A 16,937-nucleotide genomic window follows, 5' to 3' on the forward strand; every position below is an offset into this window, starting at 1 on the left:
GGAGCCCCCCCGATGCCCTACTGTCACCCCCCCCCCCGATGCCCTGCGGACCCCTGCAGTGCCCAGGACATGGACATGCCTCTCGAGGCGGTGCACCCTCCCTGACGCCTCCTGGACTCTCCCCAAAGCCGAGCAGAGAGTCGGACGCCCGCCGCCCCGATGCCACACGCGCACCCCCCGATACCCCACAAACCCTTCCCGATGTCCCACGGACACCCCTCAACGCCCCACGGACCCTCCCCGATGCCTCGTGGACAGTCCCCAGTGCTCTATGGACCATCCCCCATACCCCACAGACACCCGCCCCCCAAAAAAAACCCCACCTCACGGACACCCCCCCCCCGGTACCCCACGGATCCGTCCCCCCCCCGCCTCCCCTCCCCCTCGCTCCGCACGGAGCCCCCCGCCCATCCCCGCCCCGTCCCGCCCCGTCCCGTCCCGCGAGCGGCGGTGAGTGACGGCGAGCGGGGGCTGCCGGCGCGGCGGCGCTGGTGGCCGGGCACGGCGGGCACCTCCGAGCCATGGCCCCGGCGCTCCTCCCGCTCCGCCGGCTCCTGCTGCTGCTGCTGCTGGTCCACGGTGAGCGTGGGGCGGGCGGGCGTGGGGTCCCCGGCAGGGCAGGCAGCCCGCAGGCAGCCGACGGGACAGGCGTGAAGTTTTGGGGGCTCGGGGCAAAAGCCCGGCTCCCCGGGGGTCTTCTGCCCTGGGGCAGGGTTGGAGGTACCGGCCGGGGTGGCGGGGGGAGCCGGGGAAGGGCGGGGGGGGGAATGCTTTTCCCTGCGAGAATTACGGGGACGCCGGGAAGCGGCACGGGAGGGGATGCGCAGGGCGGGAGCTGGGTGCGGGGTGGCTTTTTGGGACGGGGTGACAGCTCGGCAAGGTTGGGGCTGCTTCGTCTGCCAGGCTGAGCCCTGGGGTCACCGGGGGATTAAGCGGGCACCGCTGGCATCGCGTCCCCCAGCTCTCCCGAGGGCGAAGGCTGGAGAAAGGGGCTTTGAGGACCGGGCTCGCCGCCCTCGGCCAGTTCCGCTGGCAGGCAGCCCCATGGCGGAGGGATGCTGGCGGTGACCTCCGCCCTGGCCCGCCGTGGCCCCACCGCCACCCGCGCAGATGGGGCGCCCGCCATTATGTAAAGGCACCTCGGCGAGGAGGCTCCTGCGAGCCAGGGGAAATTTGTCAGCGCCAGCCTGCGGCGTGCTGGCGGGGGGGACCGGTGACTCAGCCGGCCGAGGGGGTGGTGATGAGGCTCCTGGCTCCCGCTCGGGTGCCGTGGGCGAAGGCCGCCAGGCACCCGCAGACGGAGCACCCTGCTCTGCTGCCGCCTCGCCGTGGGCTCCGCTGGCCCCGTCTAACCCCGGGAGCACGAGCATGGCTGCAGCGAAAGCTCCCGGTTCGGGGCTTCCAGGGAAGGTGAAGGGTTTATGGCAAAAATGCCTCCCTTCTGGCATCAAAAAAAGAGGATGGGAGGAGGGCTGAGCCAGCCCAGATGCGAGCTGTTCTCCAAAACAAAACCCCCGGCAGCTGCCAGGCTCCAAGCCACAAACTGTGGCATCAAGACAGGGAGCTGAAAAACCTCCATCTCTGTTTGTGCACCAGGGTCTCAGCAGGGTTTTCCAGCCTTTGAAGGGACCTGCTCCCCCATGGGTCACGCTGAGCACCCTGTGGGCACTGGGGATGGGGGAGCTGGAGCATCCCTGGAGTCCCTCAGGGAGTTGCATTCCCTGCACGTATCTCGGCTCTTCCCCGCGCCTTCACGTTGGCTGCTTCCATTGGCCCTGGGCTTGGTTGTTTCTGGGGATCCTGGCTCAAAGCTCTTTGACTTTTGCCAGGTGCCGCTGCCAGGCTGGAGGAGAAGCTCGCCCATGTCGAGAAGTACAACACGGTGACACCACGCAAGGTGCTGGCACCTCGGGGGAAGAGGGACCTCTCTATGCCACGGGTGAGTAGTGTGGCCTCCCCAGTACTAGCTTGGTGCAGCTGCCCTCGCTGCCTTGCGGGGGGTCCGGGGAGGGTGTTGCAATCAGCTGAGACCTTTGGCCCACTACTGGGCTTGGTGCTGGACCCTTTTGGCCCAGCACTTGGCTTGGAGCTGGACCCCACTGGTCCACCACTGGGCTCGGAGCTGGACCCTCTTTGCCCTGTGTCAGAAGAATGACCTGGTGCATGTTTTCGTGCATTGCTTCCATCTTGAAGTAGTTGATCAGATCAGCTTTCCTGCACTGTTTTGGGTCAAAACAGGAACTTTAGATAGCAGGGTGGACTCTTGGATAGGCTGCTTTCTCTAGTGCTTTCTTTGGAGACATTACCCAGCGGTGCAACCTCTTGCAGCCTTTCAGTAATCTTGTGACATCTGGTCTTTGCTTAAGGAGGGATTTGCAAAGCCTCGCTGAGCTGTAAGCACTTTTATTGCTGAAGTTGATTTTTTTTTTTTTTTCCGTCCTTTGGGACAGGCAAATAAGAATCAGAAAGTTGCAGAAACCCACATGAAAGCAAGCCAGTGTTATTTTTCTTGGGAAACCTTGTAATTTGGAGGAAGGAATGGGGTTTGACTCAGTAGTTTTGAGCGCTCGGAGTTGACATCCATAGGATGATGGCCTTGACCTCAAAGATGCTTTCCTCATTGCCTTAAAGTGAAATTCAGCAAAATACATGGATTAATTTTCTAGGACCGAAAAACACTGACTTTAGCACCTGATGAGATGGAGGGGCTGGGGACGTTTATTTCCCAGTAAACTCTTCGTACAGCACGTTCATCTGTGATTCAAACCCTTCCTGATAAACTAGCTTCAAAAACACTCCCCGAAAGCATCTGTTTTCTCTGCTCTAGAAACCTAAACTTGTCCATGAGATAAACATTCCCCAGGCTATTTAGAGACACCATCTGTGCTGGGCGCGCCGGGCGGCTCTGCACCAATCCCCCCCGGAAAGGGGAGCTCACCCATCTTGGGGTTCCTCTGCTTTCCACAGCACAGGAGAAGACATCTGCCTTGAGCTGTGTACTTTGGGACAACCATGCGTTGCACCTGGATTTGGTCTTGGCTTGGGTGGTCCTTGGACCTCCCAAACCTGCTGTGCTGAGGGTATGAAGTCTCCTGCCTTTCAAGCCATTTTCCTTCTCTTCCACAAACATTGGGTTTGCTCTCCCAGCGACCTTGGTGGGGAAGAGGTTCTCAGCAAGACTTGACCACCACCAAGCCCCTCTTTGAAGTGGAGACAGGTAGCTGGAAGGGCGTTTTCTGAGCCAGCTCCTCCTGTGGCTTTGCATTAGCAGTCTCTGGCTGGCATGGGCCAAGAGCTGGCTCCTGATGCAAAGGGATCAAAGCAGTTGGGACACATGGGGTTGGTCCAGCAGAGCACGTGCCAGGTGAGGGTTGAAGCAGACCAGCACCCCTGTGGCTTTGCTTAAATGTTCAGCACTGCAGAAGGGATGGAGACCTGGGTCCTGCAGCATAGGATCTCCTGGGATGCCAGCCTTCCCACCGACCATGGTCTTCTCCTGCCCATCCTTCACAGGGCCACAACAGGGTGTGTGGCAAACCTGAGTTCTTCATGGAAAGGGACCTGAAAAAAGAGCAAGAAGGGCCTTCAAAAAGATTTGTAGTTAGATGCTCTTGATTGTAGAGGTGACATGTCTCTCATCCCCATGCTCCAGTGCTTCAAAGAGCTGTATTGATCCAGTGTTGCAAGCTGCTGGCTTCTCCCTCAGCTGTTGATCTCCCCCCCACCTTCCTGTTGATCTCCTATGGAGACAGCCCAGCTCCTGCTGGCCCAGCCTGGGGCTCTGCAGGAAGCAGCAGGACATTGCAGAGTGAGCGGTGGGGCTGGATGGAGCAGGGGCAAGGGATGGTGGTGGCCCAGTGACCTGCCTTGTTTTCCTCCTCTCTTGTGCCGCAGCTCCTGTGATACATGGCATGGCACAATGAGCCCCGTCCTCACTGTCCTAATGAGACCCGTCACCTCTTCCCACCAGGGAAGAAATACCGTGTGCTGGGGTGGGATGGTGGCATCACGTCCTGATCCTCTGTGAGCTCTCTGAGTCTTTCAGTAAGACCAGCTGGAAGACATCCCTCCCCTTGGTGTGCTGTGGCCACGGCTCTGCTTTGCTTGCTCAGCGTGGTCACAGGGTTAGCAGGGCTGAGCTGCCTGCGCTTTCGCAGCCTTCCCATCTGGAGCCCTGGCAAATCCCCATGCTAATAAGAAAGGGGGTGATTCAGAGAAGCTTTATCCAGACTTTTTTTTTTTTTCCCCCTCAACTTGCCCTGTGGTTGTCTCCAAGAGACGGTCCCTGACCCACCACCCCCTTCCAAGTGCTTTCCTGCCATTTTTTTAAGACCTCTTCTGGCTCCGGCGCTGCCAACAATAACAAAGCATCACTTTGTCAGCAGACACAGGACAGGATGGCCACGTCAGGCGGGAGACGCTGTTCATAAGAGAAGAATTTTCTGAGGACCTGTGAGCACACCCGCATGCCAGCAGTGCAGCCGGGGCTGCCCGGCAGGCTCGTTGCTACCTGCTCGGTGTGCAGAGAGGATGTTTTGCAGCTGGCAGCCCATCACCGCAGACTGGAAATGCAAACCGGGTAGAATTGGGGGTGACTGAGTGACGGGCAAACCCTCTTACCTGGCCCCGTTGGCGCTGAGTCAGCAGGACTTCCCGCTCAGCCCCAGCTCCTGCCAGGCTGCGGATCACCCCCGGCGGTGCTGAGCTGTCTGATGAGAGCAGGTGCTGTCATCCTCCCCAGGGAGAGGCCGCACACCTCATCCTGGAGGAATGCTGGCCCTGTGGGAGTCACTTGCTCTGCCTTTTGCTCACATCTCCACCCTGGGGATCTCGTAAGAGCTGAGGATGTGCCCTCAGGAGAGGTCTCTGTGCTGCAGCGGTGACTGAGGAGGTCCCTGGGGCCAAGGGTGCAGCCTGATATGGAGCACCATGCAAGGGGTTGTTCATTCTCAGTGGGACAGGACCTCCGGAGGTCTGTGGCCCGATCTCTGCAGATGGAGATCACAAGACATCCCAGAGGGAAACACTTCTTCTGGAGGGATATCTCCATCCTGGGGGTTCAGGGCTCGGCTGGGCTGAGCCATGGCCACCCTGACCCAGCCATAGTGACTGGAGGTTGGACTTGAGATGCTTTGAGGTCCCTTCCACCAGCACTAGGGTGATGCTCAGGGGATCTGGCACATGGTGATACTAAAATCTACTCTCAGTAGCAGACGAGAGCCAAAAGAAGGTTATTCTCTAACTGTGATGTTGCATGTCATATCTGTCAGAGATAAGGAAGTCTCTGCTGATGAGAGCTGTTGGGCTCTGGGATTTTTTGTGGTTCAACCACTGAGTAAGTGCTGAATTCAGTCCCCAAAAAAGGAGCTTTGCGGTTGATGAGTAGGAAACCTCTGTTTCTGGCACAGCCATTTGCAGCCGTGTGTCTGACACGGGAAACCAGGCTTTGCTGACTCTGTTTCGTTGCTGGTGACCTGTTCTTTATCGCAGGATGTGCTGAGGATTTGCGTTATTGCCCACATGCTTGCTTGCTTCTCTTCTGATTTCCTGTGTCTTTGCTGGATGCCTCCAGGGTGAGCAACCAGGCTCCCCGTCCTGCAGCCGCCTTCCAGCAGGGCAGATGCAGACCCCCATCCCCTTTCTGGGCAGGTCCTCTCTTCTGTAGCTCTTGCTCCTGGTGACTGTGGGTCTGTGCTGTCATCTTTCATGCAGAGCATCTACCCAGACCGCATCCTCTACAGCGTCCGTGCTGAAGGCAGGGACTACCTCCTGCAGCTGGAGAAGAACAAGTGAGTGTGGGTGGGCACAGCGGGATGGCCGGAGGGAGGTTTGATTCCCACCCTTGCTGTGAACATCACTTCTCCAAGGTGCAGCATCACCACACCAGCAATTTAAGCCCTCAGCCCAGATCCTCACTAGCAAAATTTTTTTTTTTTTTTCCCCCTTCCTTGCCAAATCCATCCGGGGAGGTCATGGGCCCACCATACCCAACCTGACCAACCTCGTCCCCAAAGCCTTCCATCCTCCCCCCAAAACTGGGGTCACTGCTGATGCCCCTTGCCCATCCTGCAGGGAGCTGCTGGGGCAACACTACACTGAGACGCACTACTCGGCTGATGGCACGGAGATCACGGAGAAGCCAGATGTTCAGGTATGGGTCTGGCTCTGGGGAGAGCAGTTTCACCACTCCTGTGGGGTCCTGCTGTGCAGACCTGCTTTACACCTCTCCTCTCTCTCGGCGGCAGGACCACTGCTTTTACCAGGGCCACGTGCGAGGATACGCTGACTCAGCAGCGAGCATCAGCACCTGCGGTGGGCTCAGGTAGGACCTCCGACTGCCCTGGGGCAGCGTGGCTGGCCAGAGGACAGCATCGAGCCTGGCCTCAGTGCACGCAGTGGCGTTGCTCCTGGCAGACACGGTGCCGTGTAACGGTGAGCTGGTGTGACCAAGCCCTGGCCAGCCTGTGCTGATGGAGGGATTGCTCAGCTTTCCCCGGAGGAAGAGAGGACGACGTCCCTTTTCCTGCTGGCGGTGGGAGTGCTGACCTCTCTGGCTCAGCGCCTAGCAGGAAAAGCACGCGGCATTTTGCCGCTCAGCCTACTGTTCTGGAGGGGGTCGGCCAATGGCACAGGATGAGACTGGAAACCGAGGCACAGCGGGAGGTGTGGGCAGGAGTGCCCTCCCTGGACAGCGAGGCACAGCTTGTCCCGGATTGGTCCTCTCTTCCCCAGGCAGGCTGGACCAAACTCTCCCTGAGTGCTGCAGCTGGTGACACAAAGGTGTGCTCATGGCGATGCACAGGCCACGCCGGCGCATCTCCTCTGAGCCGTGCCAAGCTCTTGGAGCGCGTTTCCAAAAGAAAAGGAACGCACGCGGTGCGTCAGGCCAGCTGTGTCTCCTGTGCTGGTGCTCATTCCTCAAAAGCTGCGTGGGGTCCACCTGCATTTATCAGCGGAAGCCCAAGCCACCAGGTCCACGCAAGGTTGCTCAGTTTCCCATGGAAGATTCGTACTCTGCTGGCAGCCAGACACTGCGAGAGAGCAAGCCAGAGAGGAGGGGGTCCCTTGCAGGGGGACGTGTGAGGAGGACGGGTGTTCCTGGAGTACCCAGGGACTCGTACACCCGCTGGAGCTGCGTGGCAGCCATCTCCTCGCTTTGAGAGCAGGGCTTGTGTTTGCGGCGACCTTGGCTCATGCAGCTTGTGCGTGTGTGGGACGCTTGATCTCCTTGTATCTCAGGAGGACGAGATGTGCAAGGGCAGGACAGGAGACAAGAACAGTACAGACGGGGCAGATGCGAGACCTTACAGAAAGCATCTTGAAGGCCAGCGCTGCTCAGCAGAAATGCTGCGTTAAACCTGGCCTGGCAGTGCCGGGCAGTTCTCCTTGCTGAGCCCTGGGACGTTTCTGCTGCCCAGAGTACAGGATACTCACCTTGCTACCAGACACGGATGCTGTGCCACGGTGTTGTGGTTAAGCCCGGCCGACAGCTAAAACAACCACACAGCAGTTTTCTTACCTCCTTCCGCCCCTTCCCCCCAGCCCCCTGAGGACCAGGGAGAGAATTGAAAATGAGATAAAATAATATACAAAACAAGTGATAGCCAACGCAATTGCTCACCACTCAAAGCCGATGCCTAGCAAGTTTCCAAGCTGACCCACCTCCTGGCTCACCCCCCAGTTATATACAGAACATGATGTCATATGGTATGGAATATCCCTTTGGGCAGTTTGGATCATCTGTCCTGGCCGTGCTCCCTCCTGGCATCTTGGACATCCCCCGCCTTCTCGTTGGCAGGGCAGTATCAGATGCTGAAAAGCCCTTGACTTCTTGGCAACAACTATAACATCAGTGTGTTTTCAACATTATTCTCATCCTAAATCCAAAACACAGCACTAACCAGCTGCCAGGAAGGAAATTAACTCTGTCCCTGCCAAAATCAGGACATTCGGTTTGCTCCCTCCCAGCCCAGCAGCTGGTTTCCAGCCTCCCTGATAGTCCTTTTGTTCAGCCGGTGCTTCTGCAGCCTCTGACAGCAAATGGAGATGTTTCCCATTGCCCCGCATGCCCCAGGTCAGGTCAGCTCTGTCCTGCCGCACCTCCTTGATGTGCTCTCGGGCTCAGCGAGGTTGCAGCGAAGAGGCATCCAGACCCTTGCGTTGCTGTGGGCTCCTGCACCCTGTGCCTTTGCACAGCAGGGCTGCTTGGGGCTTTGCACTGAGTGTGGTTTCATCCACGTGGCCAGAAGGACTTGACTGTCCCAGCCCGCTAGTGGCCTGCATCTCATCTGAGCTGCCTGTGGAAATCATGAAGGGGTGGGGTGGTTTCCTAGTTGGGATTTGGCAGCTATATTTTATCTCACATGCACTTGCAGGGGTGCGTGTAGGGTCTGTCCATGTCCTGCAGAACATCTCCCCAACCTGACACCCATGCTCTCTCTTGGCAGTGGGTTCTTCCAGGTGAATGAGACCACGTTCCTGCTGGAGCCCCTGGAGGAGGATGTGGCTGGCCGGCACGCAGTGTACAGAGCAGCTCACCTGCGGGGAAAGCGTGGCACGTGCCGAGACTCCAGTGCCACCCTGGAATATGACCGCGAACCGAAAATTCCTGCAGCCATGAAGCTCTACCGCTGGGTTAAGGATTACATTGCTTCTCTTTCCTGTAGTTGAGTTTGCAAAAGCCTAGGTCCTGTGAAGTCCAGGAGAGGAGTGGGGCCATACCACATCTCTTGGAGATGCTCCTCTCCCACGCATTGTTAGTTGGGTATCCAAACACGGGTTGCTCCCAGTGGCCTAACTGCTGGTGGGAACAAGTCTTCAGATCCCGTACCATTAGCAGGAGCATCCATCCTCCTACCCCATGAGTTCCATGTTGCCCGCAGAGCTTCTCTCATGCCTTATCCCAGTAGCAGACTTGGGTTTTTCCTTGTGTGTTGGAAGACGTCTGAAATGCCCAGCAGAGTAACATCAGAAAGCAGAGCTAGAAGACCTGCTAGCCTTGAATAAGATTGGAAGATGCCCCAGGATCCAACACATCACACAGAAGGGTCAACCACAGGGCTCGGGAAACTGCAGAGCTGAGCCCCTCTTTGTGCTCACTTTCCTCTTCCCTTCCAGAAATCAGCTCCGTTACACAAAGGTCCCCGATACGTGGAGCTGGTCCTGGTTGTGGACAACGAGGAGGTAAGTGTGGGGTGGGGTGAGCTGGTCCCTGCATTTTTGCTGTCATCCACTGCAGCGAGGAGGTCGAAGCCAGCCTGGAAATCTCTCTCTGTCCTTCCTGTAGTTCAGGAAACACAAGGACTTGCGCACAGTGCAGAACCGCATGAAGGAAATCGTGAACCACGTTGACAAGGTGAGCCCAGGGGTCTGGATCTGTCCTCTCTGCTTCCACATGCCCTGCAGTGCCAGCACGGGCGTGAATGCAGTGGAGGAGAGACTGGCATGGGTAGGGTGATGGAGCTGGAGCTGATCTTAAGCCCATAGGTGGGCTGCCACAGGGTAGCCAAGTCCCTTGGCCAACGGGGTATGCAAGGTGGACATGGCGAGCAGCTCAGCCCTGGGTCCTCAGGAGTGCAGGACAGCTGCCTCCCAGGTCTCTCATAAGGGAAGGGGTGAGAAATTTCGTCTTGTAAACCCCAGGAGCATGTCCCATGGCTGCTCTCAAGCTGGAGCGTTTGCTAATGAAGGGGGGTGACGGACGCCATGCACCAAGTGAGGGGGTTCTGCTTGCTTTGCTTCAGCCTCACTCTTTGGTGGGTGGTGTGGGAGCAGCAGCCCAGCCTTCACCAGCCCAGAGAGAGCCCAGAGGTCCCCGGGTCTATGGGATCACCCCAGCTTGTGTTATTTATTGAGGGGATGAAGGAGCTGATATTGGACAGTGAGGTGGGGTCCTGGGCTTGGTGGTGGTTCCCCAGGGGAGGTGGGACCTTCCCTCTGCTTATGCAGCTCAATTCCAAGTGCTCTCTCCGGGCTGTCTCCTACCCCAGCTTTATCAGCCTCTTCGTCTGCGAGTGGCCTTGATCGGCTTGGAGGTGTGGAGCCACAAGGACAAAATCGTCGTCAGTCCCAACCCAGAGGTGACACTGGACAACTTCCTCCACTGGCGAGAGGCAGAGCTGCTGCGGAGGAAGCCGCATGACAATGCCCAGCTGATCACGTAAGGACAAGGGGCCACCACCTCACCATCCTTGCAGCCCTGCTGCTGCCTGGGCCATATGGTCACAGTGGCATCTCAATCCCACAGGGGCATAGACTTCCACGGCACAACCGTAGGGCTCGCCAAGAAGCTTGTGATGTGCACCAGGGACTCAGGCGGTGTCAACCAGGTGGGTTCCACTGCCCGGGCATGTGTCAGGAGAGCAGCAGCGGTCCAACGGTCTGCGCTCCCTGCATTGTGTTTTCCAGAGCAAGTATCTTTTTCACTGGTCTCCAGCTTTTCGCCTCTACAGCCTTAGGGCTGGAGCCAGTCCCTGGCATCTCTGTCCCCTGAGTGACTGACCACGAGGGAAGTGCCAGGGCTTCAGGGGAGGGGTAGCTGTGGAAACGCAGCTGGGTGCCTGCAGAGGGCTCTGATATACCTGAGCCCTGAAGAGACTCCCAGAGCAGCTCTGTGGACACGGGGCTTCTCCCACCACCTGTCAGGTGGCTGGGACTTGGTTTGCAATTGCTCCTTGGCCATCCTGGCTGTGCTCCTCGTCCCTCCCCAGGAAGGGCATCCTTTGCTGGAGGGGGAGCCGTCAGCCATGGGACTTGCAGCTGTCCAGAACCACCACAAAACATCGTTTCAGAGTAGCCACCATACCTAAGCTCACTTACACCCCTGAGACCTCAGTCTGGGGGGGGGTCTTCAGGAGCCATGGGACCAAGTCCAGCTTTTGTCTTCCTTTGCCTCAGCATGGCAGCATTAGGGAATGAATTGCAGCCAGACCTGTCACTGAGTGGTTGAAGAGCCCGGTGGGCCCCGTGGAGATGCCGTGGAGAGCATTTGAACCATGCTGCACTTCTTGTCCCACAGGACCACAGCACAAATCCTATCGGCGCTGCATCCACCATGGCTCACGAGATGGGGCACAACCTGGGGATGTCTCATGATGAAGATGTTGCTGGCTGCCACTGTCCTGTCCCCAAAGCTGATGGAGGATGTGTCATGGCGGCGAGTGTTGGGTGAGTGAAGGAGAAAGGGGACTATCCCTGGGCAGCAAATATTTCAAGGTGTCCTCCAGCACTGTCCTGATGGGGTGAAGCCTGTGAGATGGTCAGGTCTGGGTGGACACTTCACTTAAAGCTGCACTTCAAAGGTCTGTTGGTGCCTTTGAGTCTGTTTGGTGGCCCTCCAGCTTCACCGTGGGCTGGTGGGCGTGAGGGCCCTTGGACTCTCCCCTCTGCTCATGACTGTCTATCTTTGTGCCCCTTCAGCTTGGTTTACCCCAAGCTCTTCAGCCACTGCAGTGAGCAGGACATGTGGCAGTTCCTTGGGGACCCCAGGACCAGCTGTCTGCTGAACGTCCCCAGGGCGGATGAGCTGTACGGAGGGCCAGTGTGCGGGAACCAGTTTGTGGAGCGGGGGGAGCAGTGCGACTGCGGCACGCCGGAGGTAGGCGCGGTCTCTGAGAGCCCAGGTAGGAGGGTGGGTGTCAGGGACCTGAGGCCTGTCATTCAGACTCGGAAAAGATTGTGCAAGCTTCTTCCCTGGACATCATGCTTTGCAAGACTCATCTTCCTTGTGTTCCCGATGCTTGTACCAAAACATAACTTGTGGAGGATATTTGTTAACTTGGACATGTGCTCCTCCTGCTTCATGTAGCTGGCTGTGATTTTAGCAGGAGCGTGCCTAGGAAAGATGGACATCTCCCCAGCATATCCTCCAAAGGGGTGATCCAAGGAGGGGGACATCACGGCATGTTTTCCTTTCAGCTTTTCCTCATCCCTAGCATCCCATCACTGCATCGCAGGGGGGAGACGAGACCAACGGCCAGGCAATGTCTCTGGGATAAACCCTTGGGTCACAGTGCTTCTCTGAGACCTGAAGGGATGATCCCTCGGTGCAGAGAGCACAGAGATCCCCCTGGTTTTTCCTTCCTGGAGATGTGCAAAGGGTGCTAACCAGGGAGCAGGGGCCCAAGTCAGGCCCCATGTTCTGGAAAACAAACAAAAAAAATCTTTTCTTGTCCTTTGGTTTCGTGTTGGTAATGGGGGTGAACAGGCGGCAGGAATGGTTCTCGCCAGGGATGATGCTGTGGTTTTTGCCTAATGGCTCAGCCTGTGGTGCCTACGCTGCCATTAACACCCAGTAGCAGAAGGAAAGGGTCTTTCCGGGGATTTTTGGGAGGATTTCAGTCCCTGCCTGTCTCACAGGAGTGCTCCGACCGCTGCTGCAATGCCACCACTTGCCAGCTGAGAGAGGGAGCCGAGTGTGCCCGGGGGGACTGCTGCCAGGACTGCAAGGTATTGCTGCCGGCGGGGGTGACCAGCTTGCCAGGGAAGGGAGCTGGCAGGTGCGCAGTCCTGCCCTGGGCTCCTCCGGAGCTTCCCGATAGAGGCAAGGTGTGTCCGTAGCCTGCTGGAGAGCCTGAAGGACCTCTGCAGCAGCCTGCCCAGAGCCCAACGCACCCAACGGTTTGGTTGTGAATCATGCTTTCTGTTTGATGCTCTCACTACATGGACAGTCAGCATCGTGGTTGGGAAGGCGAAGCAGCCTCTGTTTCTGGCGTCCTGGAGCCAAGATCCCCTGGCTCTGTTAGGTGCAGGATGAAAGGTGTTGAAGAACTGGGCAATGGTCAGAAGAGATGACCGTGGTCCATTTCTGGTCTAGGAAACCAACCTGCTCCATTAATCCAAGAGAAAGTTGAGAGTTACATGCATTGGTTCCTGCACACAGGCGTAAGAAATGCCTTGATGTGAAGAGATGGGGCTGGAAGAGGACCCTAGGACAAGTCCAGACTAAAAGCAAAGCACTAGGTGTTGCCTGCAGGGAGAGACTTAGCTGTGGGAAGCCCCAGTCTGAGGCCTGATGGTGTCTCTGTCCTGTGCAGTTGCTCAGTCAATGGCAAATGTCTTTGTGCCAGAGCGCCACAAGCTGTCGTGTCTGGCTCTATGGGGTGCTGGGAGATGTTTCGAAGACCAGGGTGCTGCCAGGCTGTGGTGCCTGTGTGGATCTGAGGATGCAAGAACGTCGAGGCAGTGCCAGCATCCCCTTTTCTGTGCAGGTGAAGGCTGCCGGTGTGCTCTGCCGGGCCAGCAAGAATGACTGCGACCTGCCCGAGCACTGCACTGGCCTCAGCGCCGAGTGCCCGGAGGACGTCTTCCAGGAGAACGGCATCCCCTGCCAGAATGGCGATGGCTACTGCTACAACGGGGCCTGCCCCTCACATGGCGAGCAGTGCCGCGCGCTCTGGGGTGCAGGTAGCGGCTCCCCCTCCCTGCCCACCCCTTACCCCACGTGCTGGGTGATGTGCCTGACGTGCTCCTCGGCTCCTCGGGCCAGGGCATCGCTCAGCTGGGGGCCCCTCCTGCTTCCCTCACTGGGGTGCTGTGGCTGCTGACCCTAAAGCATGGCCACTGGTGCCAGTGTCACTGGCTTGCTCTGGGCTCTGGCTCCGCATGACCCTTTCTGTGTCCCACAGAGGCCCAGGTGGCTCCTGATGTCTGCTTTAAGCACAACAGCGAGCAACACCTTCACCTCCACTGCCTCACTGAGTACGGGAAGCGGCCCTGCAGCCCGAAGTAAGGAGCTGGGGAGGCGGCGTGGGGGTGGTGGCGTCCATGTCTGGTCACAGCACCGCGGGGCCAAGCGAAGCTCCCCATCCCCATCCCCGTGCCGCCCCCGCCGCCGGTGCTCACGGCCGCTTCTCCTGCAGGGATGTGAAGTGCGGCACACTGCTGTGCCTGAGCGACAACGCCAGCCCTGTCCTTGGTGGTGGCTCCTACTCTCTCTTCTTTGGCCGCTTCAAGTGCAAGGCGGTCATCGCCAGCAATGACGCCAACGATGTGGTGGCCAAGCTCAGGCTGGTGCCCACCGGAGCCAAGTGCGGAGAGGAGATGGTGAGCGTGCTGGCTGCTGCGCTGGGGTGGCGGGGGGGGGAGTGACCGCCGGCCATGGGGACCTGGGGCAGCCTCAGAGCCCCCCCCCCCATCTGCCCCCAGGTCTGCTACGCCGGGCGCTGCCAGAACCTCTTGGTCTACGGCAACAAGAACTGCTCAGCCAAGTGCAACAACCACGGGGTACGCTGCAGGGTCATCCTCTCCCAGAGCAGCTGTGGGGCCCGGGCAGCGGTCCTGGCCTCTGTGGTGTGTCCACCACCCTGACACTTTCCTCCCTCCTCTCAGGTGTGCAACCACAAGCGGGAGTGTCACTGCGAGCCGGGCTGGGCAGCGCCCTACTGCGAGCAGAAGATTTCAGGGATGGCGGCAGGTACGGCACCCCTGTCTGTGGCTGGCACCGGCTCCCACAGCCTGATGCACATGCCAGGGAGGGAGCCTGGGGACGGGGTTGGTGCCCTGCCGTGGTGCCCGTGGGCACTGCTCCGTCCCCATCGGGTGGCCCTGGCCCAGGGGTGCCCATCCTGACACCGACCGGGTCTCCGCAGGGAGTGGCAGCGTGGTCTTGGCGTCTGTGCTGGCTGTGCTGGTGTTCTCTGGCGCCCTGCTCGGCGGTGGCATTGTACTCCTCAGAGGCAGGGGGACCAGGCACTTCCAGAAAGGGTAATTCCTCTCCCACATGCCCCACGGTGGGGCTGAGCCACGGCTGCACAGGCCAAGCTCGAGAGGTGCCTGGAGAAGCCCCACATTGTCCCTGTGCCCCACAGGAGGACCTCCAGCGGGCCTGCCGCCGGCCTCGCCAACCCACTCTTCCAGGAGGGTGGCCGGACACGACCCCCCCGCCGCCAGCTGTCCCACCATGACATCGGCCACCCCAACCTGCTCAGCAGCACAGCAGCCCCTCGGGATGCCCGGCCCCTCAAGCCCTGCTGCCCGGCCCCGCAGGTAGGGGAGTTGCACAACCCTGGTGCAGGGCAGCCTTCGCGGCGTGGGTGGGAGGGCAGCCTCTCCCCCCAGTTTTTGGCTGACCCTGGCATGTCCCCCAGGTAACATCTCCAGCCCCTCCAGGATGGGCCCTGCAGGTAACTGCCCATCCGAAAGCCACCACAGTCTCACAGCAGGGTGGCCTGTCCTTCCTGCGGCCGGGGGCTGCTCTCAGGCGTGCCCCCCAGCCTCCCCTGGCCTGACCAGCCCCAGACATGTGGGGCGCATCTGTGGGACAGCCCAGGCAGCTGATGACTGGGGGGGAGCCCTTCCTCTTCCGCCCCTCCCTGGGTTCCTCCTTGGTGCCCAGGTGAGGGACTCAGGTCCCTCCTCTCCTCCCACCAGGTGAAGCCAAAGCCGCCCAGCAAGCCTCTCCCAGCACTGAAGAGCAAGGCGCTGTGCTCTGGCAAGGGGCCACCAGGACCGGCCCTCCCTCGCCCCCCGACGACACCTTCCTCAGTCTTCCAGGGGGGCATCCCCCCGAAGGTGGCCCTGAAGCCACCCCCAGCCAGGAGGTGACCAAGGATGCTCCATCCACCATCGCAGCTGAGGAGTTGCCAGCTCTGGCGCTTGGGTGGCACAGCTGGGGAGCTGCCCTCTCGCTTACACCCTTACTTGAATCACTCGCCGGACCCTCCCCCGGCAGGGCAGCAGTGTTTACAGATATTTGAAATGTGCCTTAACAGACTTGTAGCCTCACGGCTGGCCCGAGGACATCTCCATCTCCCGTCAGTTGGGGCTTTGTGAGGAGACCGGGAGTGGGGATGATGCCAGCTCCAATTTTGAGGCCAGCCCCGAGTTGGTCCAGGCTCTCCTGCACCCTGGGAGCTGCTGCCTTCTCTCCCGACATCCTGAATGTGTCCTGCTCCTCTCGCCCCTTCCCTGCTGGGGCCATCGCGAGGAGCTCCTGGCACTGGCTGCTGGGCTCACTGGGGCAGGAGGACCATGCCCTGGGGCCACTGCTCTGGCTGGGGACAGTCACACAGGGGGTCTTGCCAGGGGCTTTGGCAGGTCCAAGCCAGGCTTAGCTTCCCCACAGGGCTTTTATCTCTGAAGTTACCACTTGAGTCACTGTTCTCCTCAAATGGAATTTCCTGTGAGTCTTTTTACTGCAGCCATTAACTTATGACCCTTATGTGACCATTTTGAGCCACCTGTCGTGAAACCAGGCCTCCTCATTTTTGATACAATTTAGGTTGAAGGCTTTTATACCAATAAAGACTGAAGGTAGCGGTGTCATGGAGTGTGTCTGGGCAGAAGGCTGGCAGCAGGCAGGCAGCTGCCTGGGGCTCAGGGTGGACGTGGCATGGGTAGAGCCAGGCAGAAGGGCTTGAACTGAGCTCCCAAATCCTGTGCCAGAACCACACGGGCCAAACAGCAGCGCTCCCGCCAGCCGCACAGAGCGAGGCTGTCACAGGGGCTGCAGGATGCCACAGCGAGCCCCTGTGACCCCCTGGCACGCAGCACTGCTGGCCCCCAGCTGCCAAAACAGGCCCTGGGCTTGCTGTGACCAAAGGCTGGTTAACGTGACTCCCACCACCAGCTCAGTTCCCGGTCCAAGACGAGCATTCATGCTTGCAGGCAACATCAGTGGTCAAGGACCAGCCCGCGATCCCCAAGGACACCGCTCCCGCACAGCAGCCACGCCTGCTTGCAAAATGCTCCTGCACTGGCCACGTGCGAGCAACAGGGCAGCTCAGGCGGAGGCCCAAGGGTCTCAGCTTCCACCAGGAGCTTTGGAGGATAGCAGAAATACAGAACTGTAAGGTTGGTCCACCATCCCGTGGCTTGCTTTGAGCCCAGGCAGGTCGTGGGGCTCCTCAGGTAGCAGTCACTGCAGCTGGGGACATGCAGCGTTACTGCAGTGAGAGGCGCAGCTGTCCCCCTCCATGTGCCTACAGTGACACCGGCCC

The 16,937-nt window shown here is 59.2% G+C and overlaps 1 protein-coding gene across 1 annotated transcript; it reads left to right on the plus strand.

The window, feature by feature from the left end:
- Positions 1-444: 444 nt before the first annotated feature.
- On the plus strand, positions 445-16,254 carry ADAM8 (ADAM metallopeptidase domain 8). Its single transcript, XM_054832189.1, has 21 exons — positions 445-579; positions 1,830-1,939; positions 5,713-5,789; positions 6,073-6,151; positions 6,246-6,322; positions 8,448-8,634; positions 9,118-9,183; positions 9,287-9,355; positions 9,990-10,159; positions 10,247-10,328; positions 11,018-11,166; positions 11,419-11,596; positions 12,358-12,447; positions 13,209-13,404; positions 13,626-13,725; positions 13,860-14,043; positions 14,146-14,223; positions 14,329-14,413; positions 14,589-14,703; positions 14,808-14,985; positions 15,370-16,254. The coding sequence occupies exons 1-21, from the start codon at positions 522-524 to the stop codon at positions 15,541-15,543; spliced, it is 2,502 nt and encodes an 833-aa protein (XP_054688164.1). The 5' UTR covers positions 445-521; the 3' UTR covers positions 15,544-16,254.
- Positions 16,255-16,937: the final 683 nt, after the last annotated feature.

Source organism: Grus americana, chromosome 7 (assembly GCF_028858705.1).
Source record: "Grus americana isolate bGruAme1 chromosome 7, bGruAme1.mat, whole genome shotgun sequence".
Taxonomy (NCBI): domain Eukaryota; kingdom Metazoa; phylum Chordata; class Aves; order Gruiformes; family Gruidae; genus Grus; species Grus americana.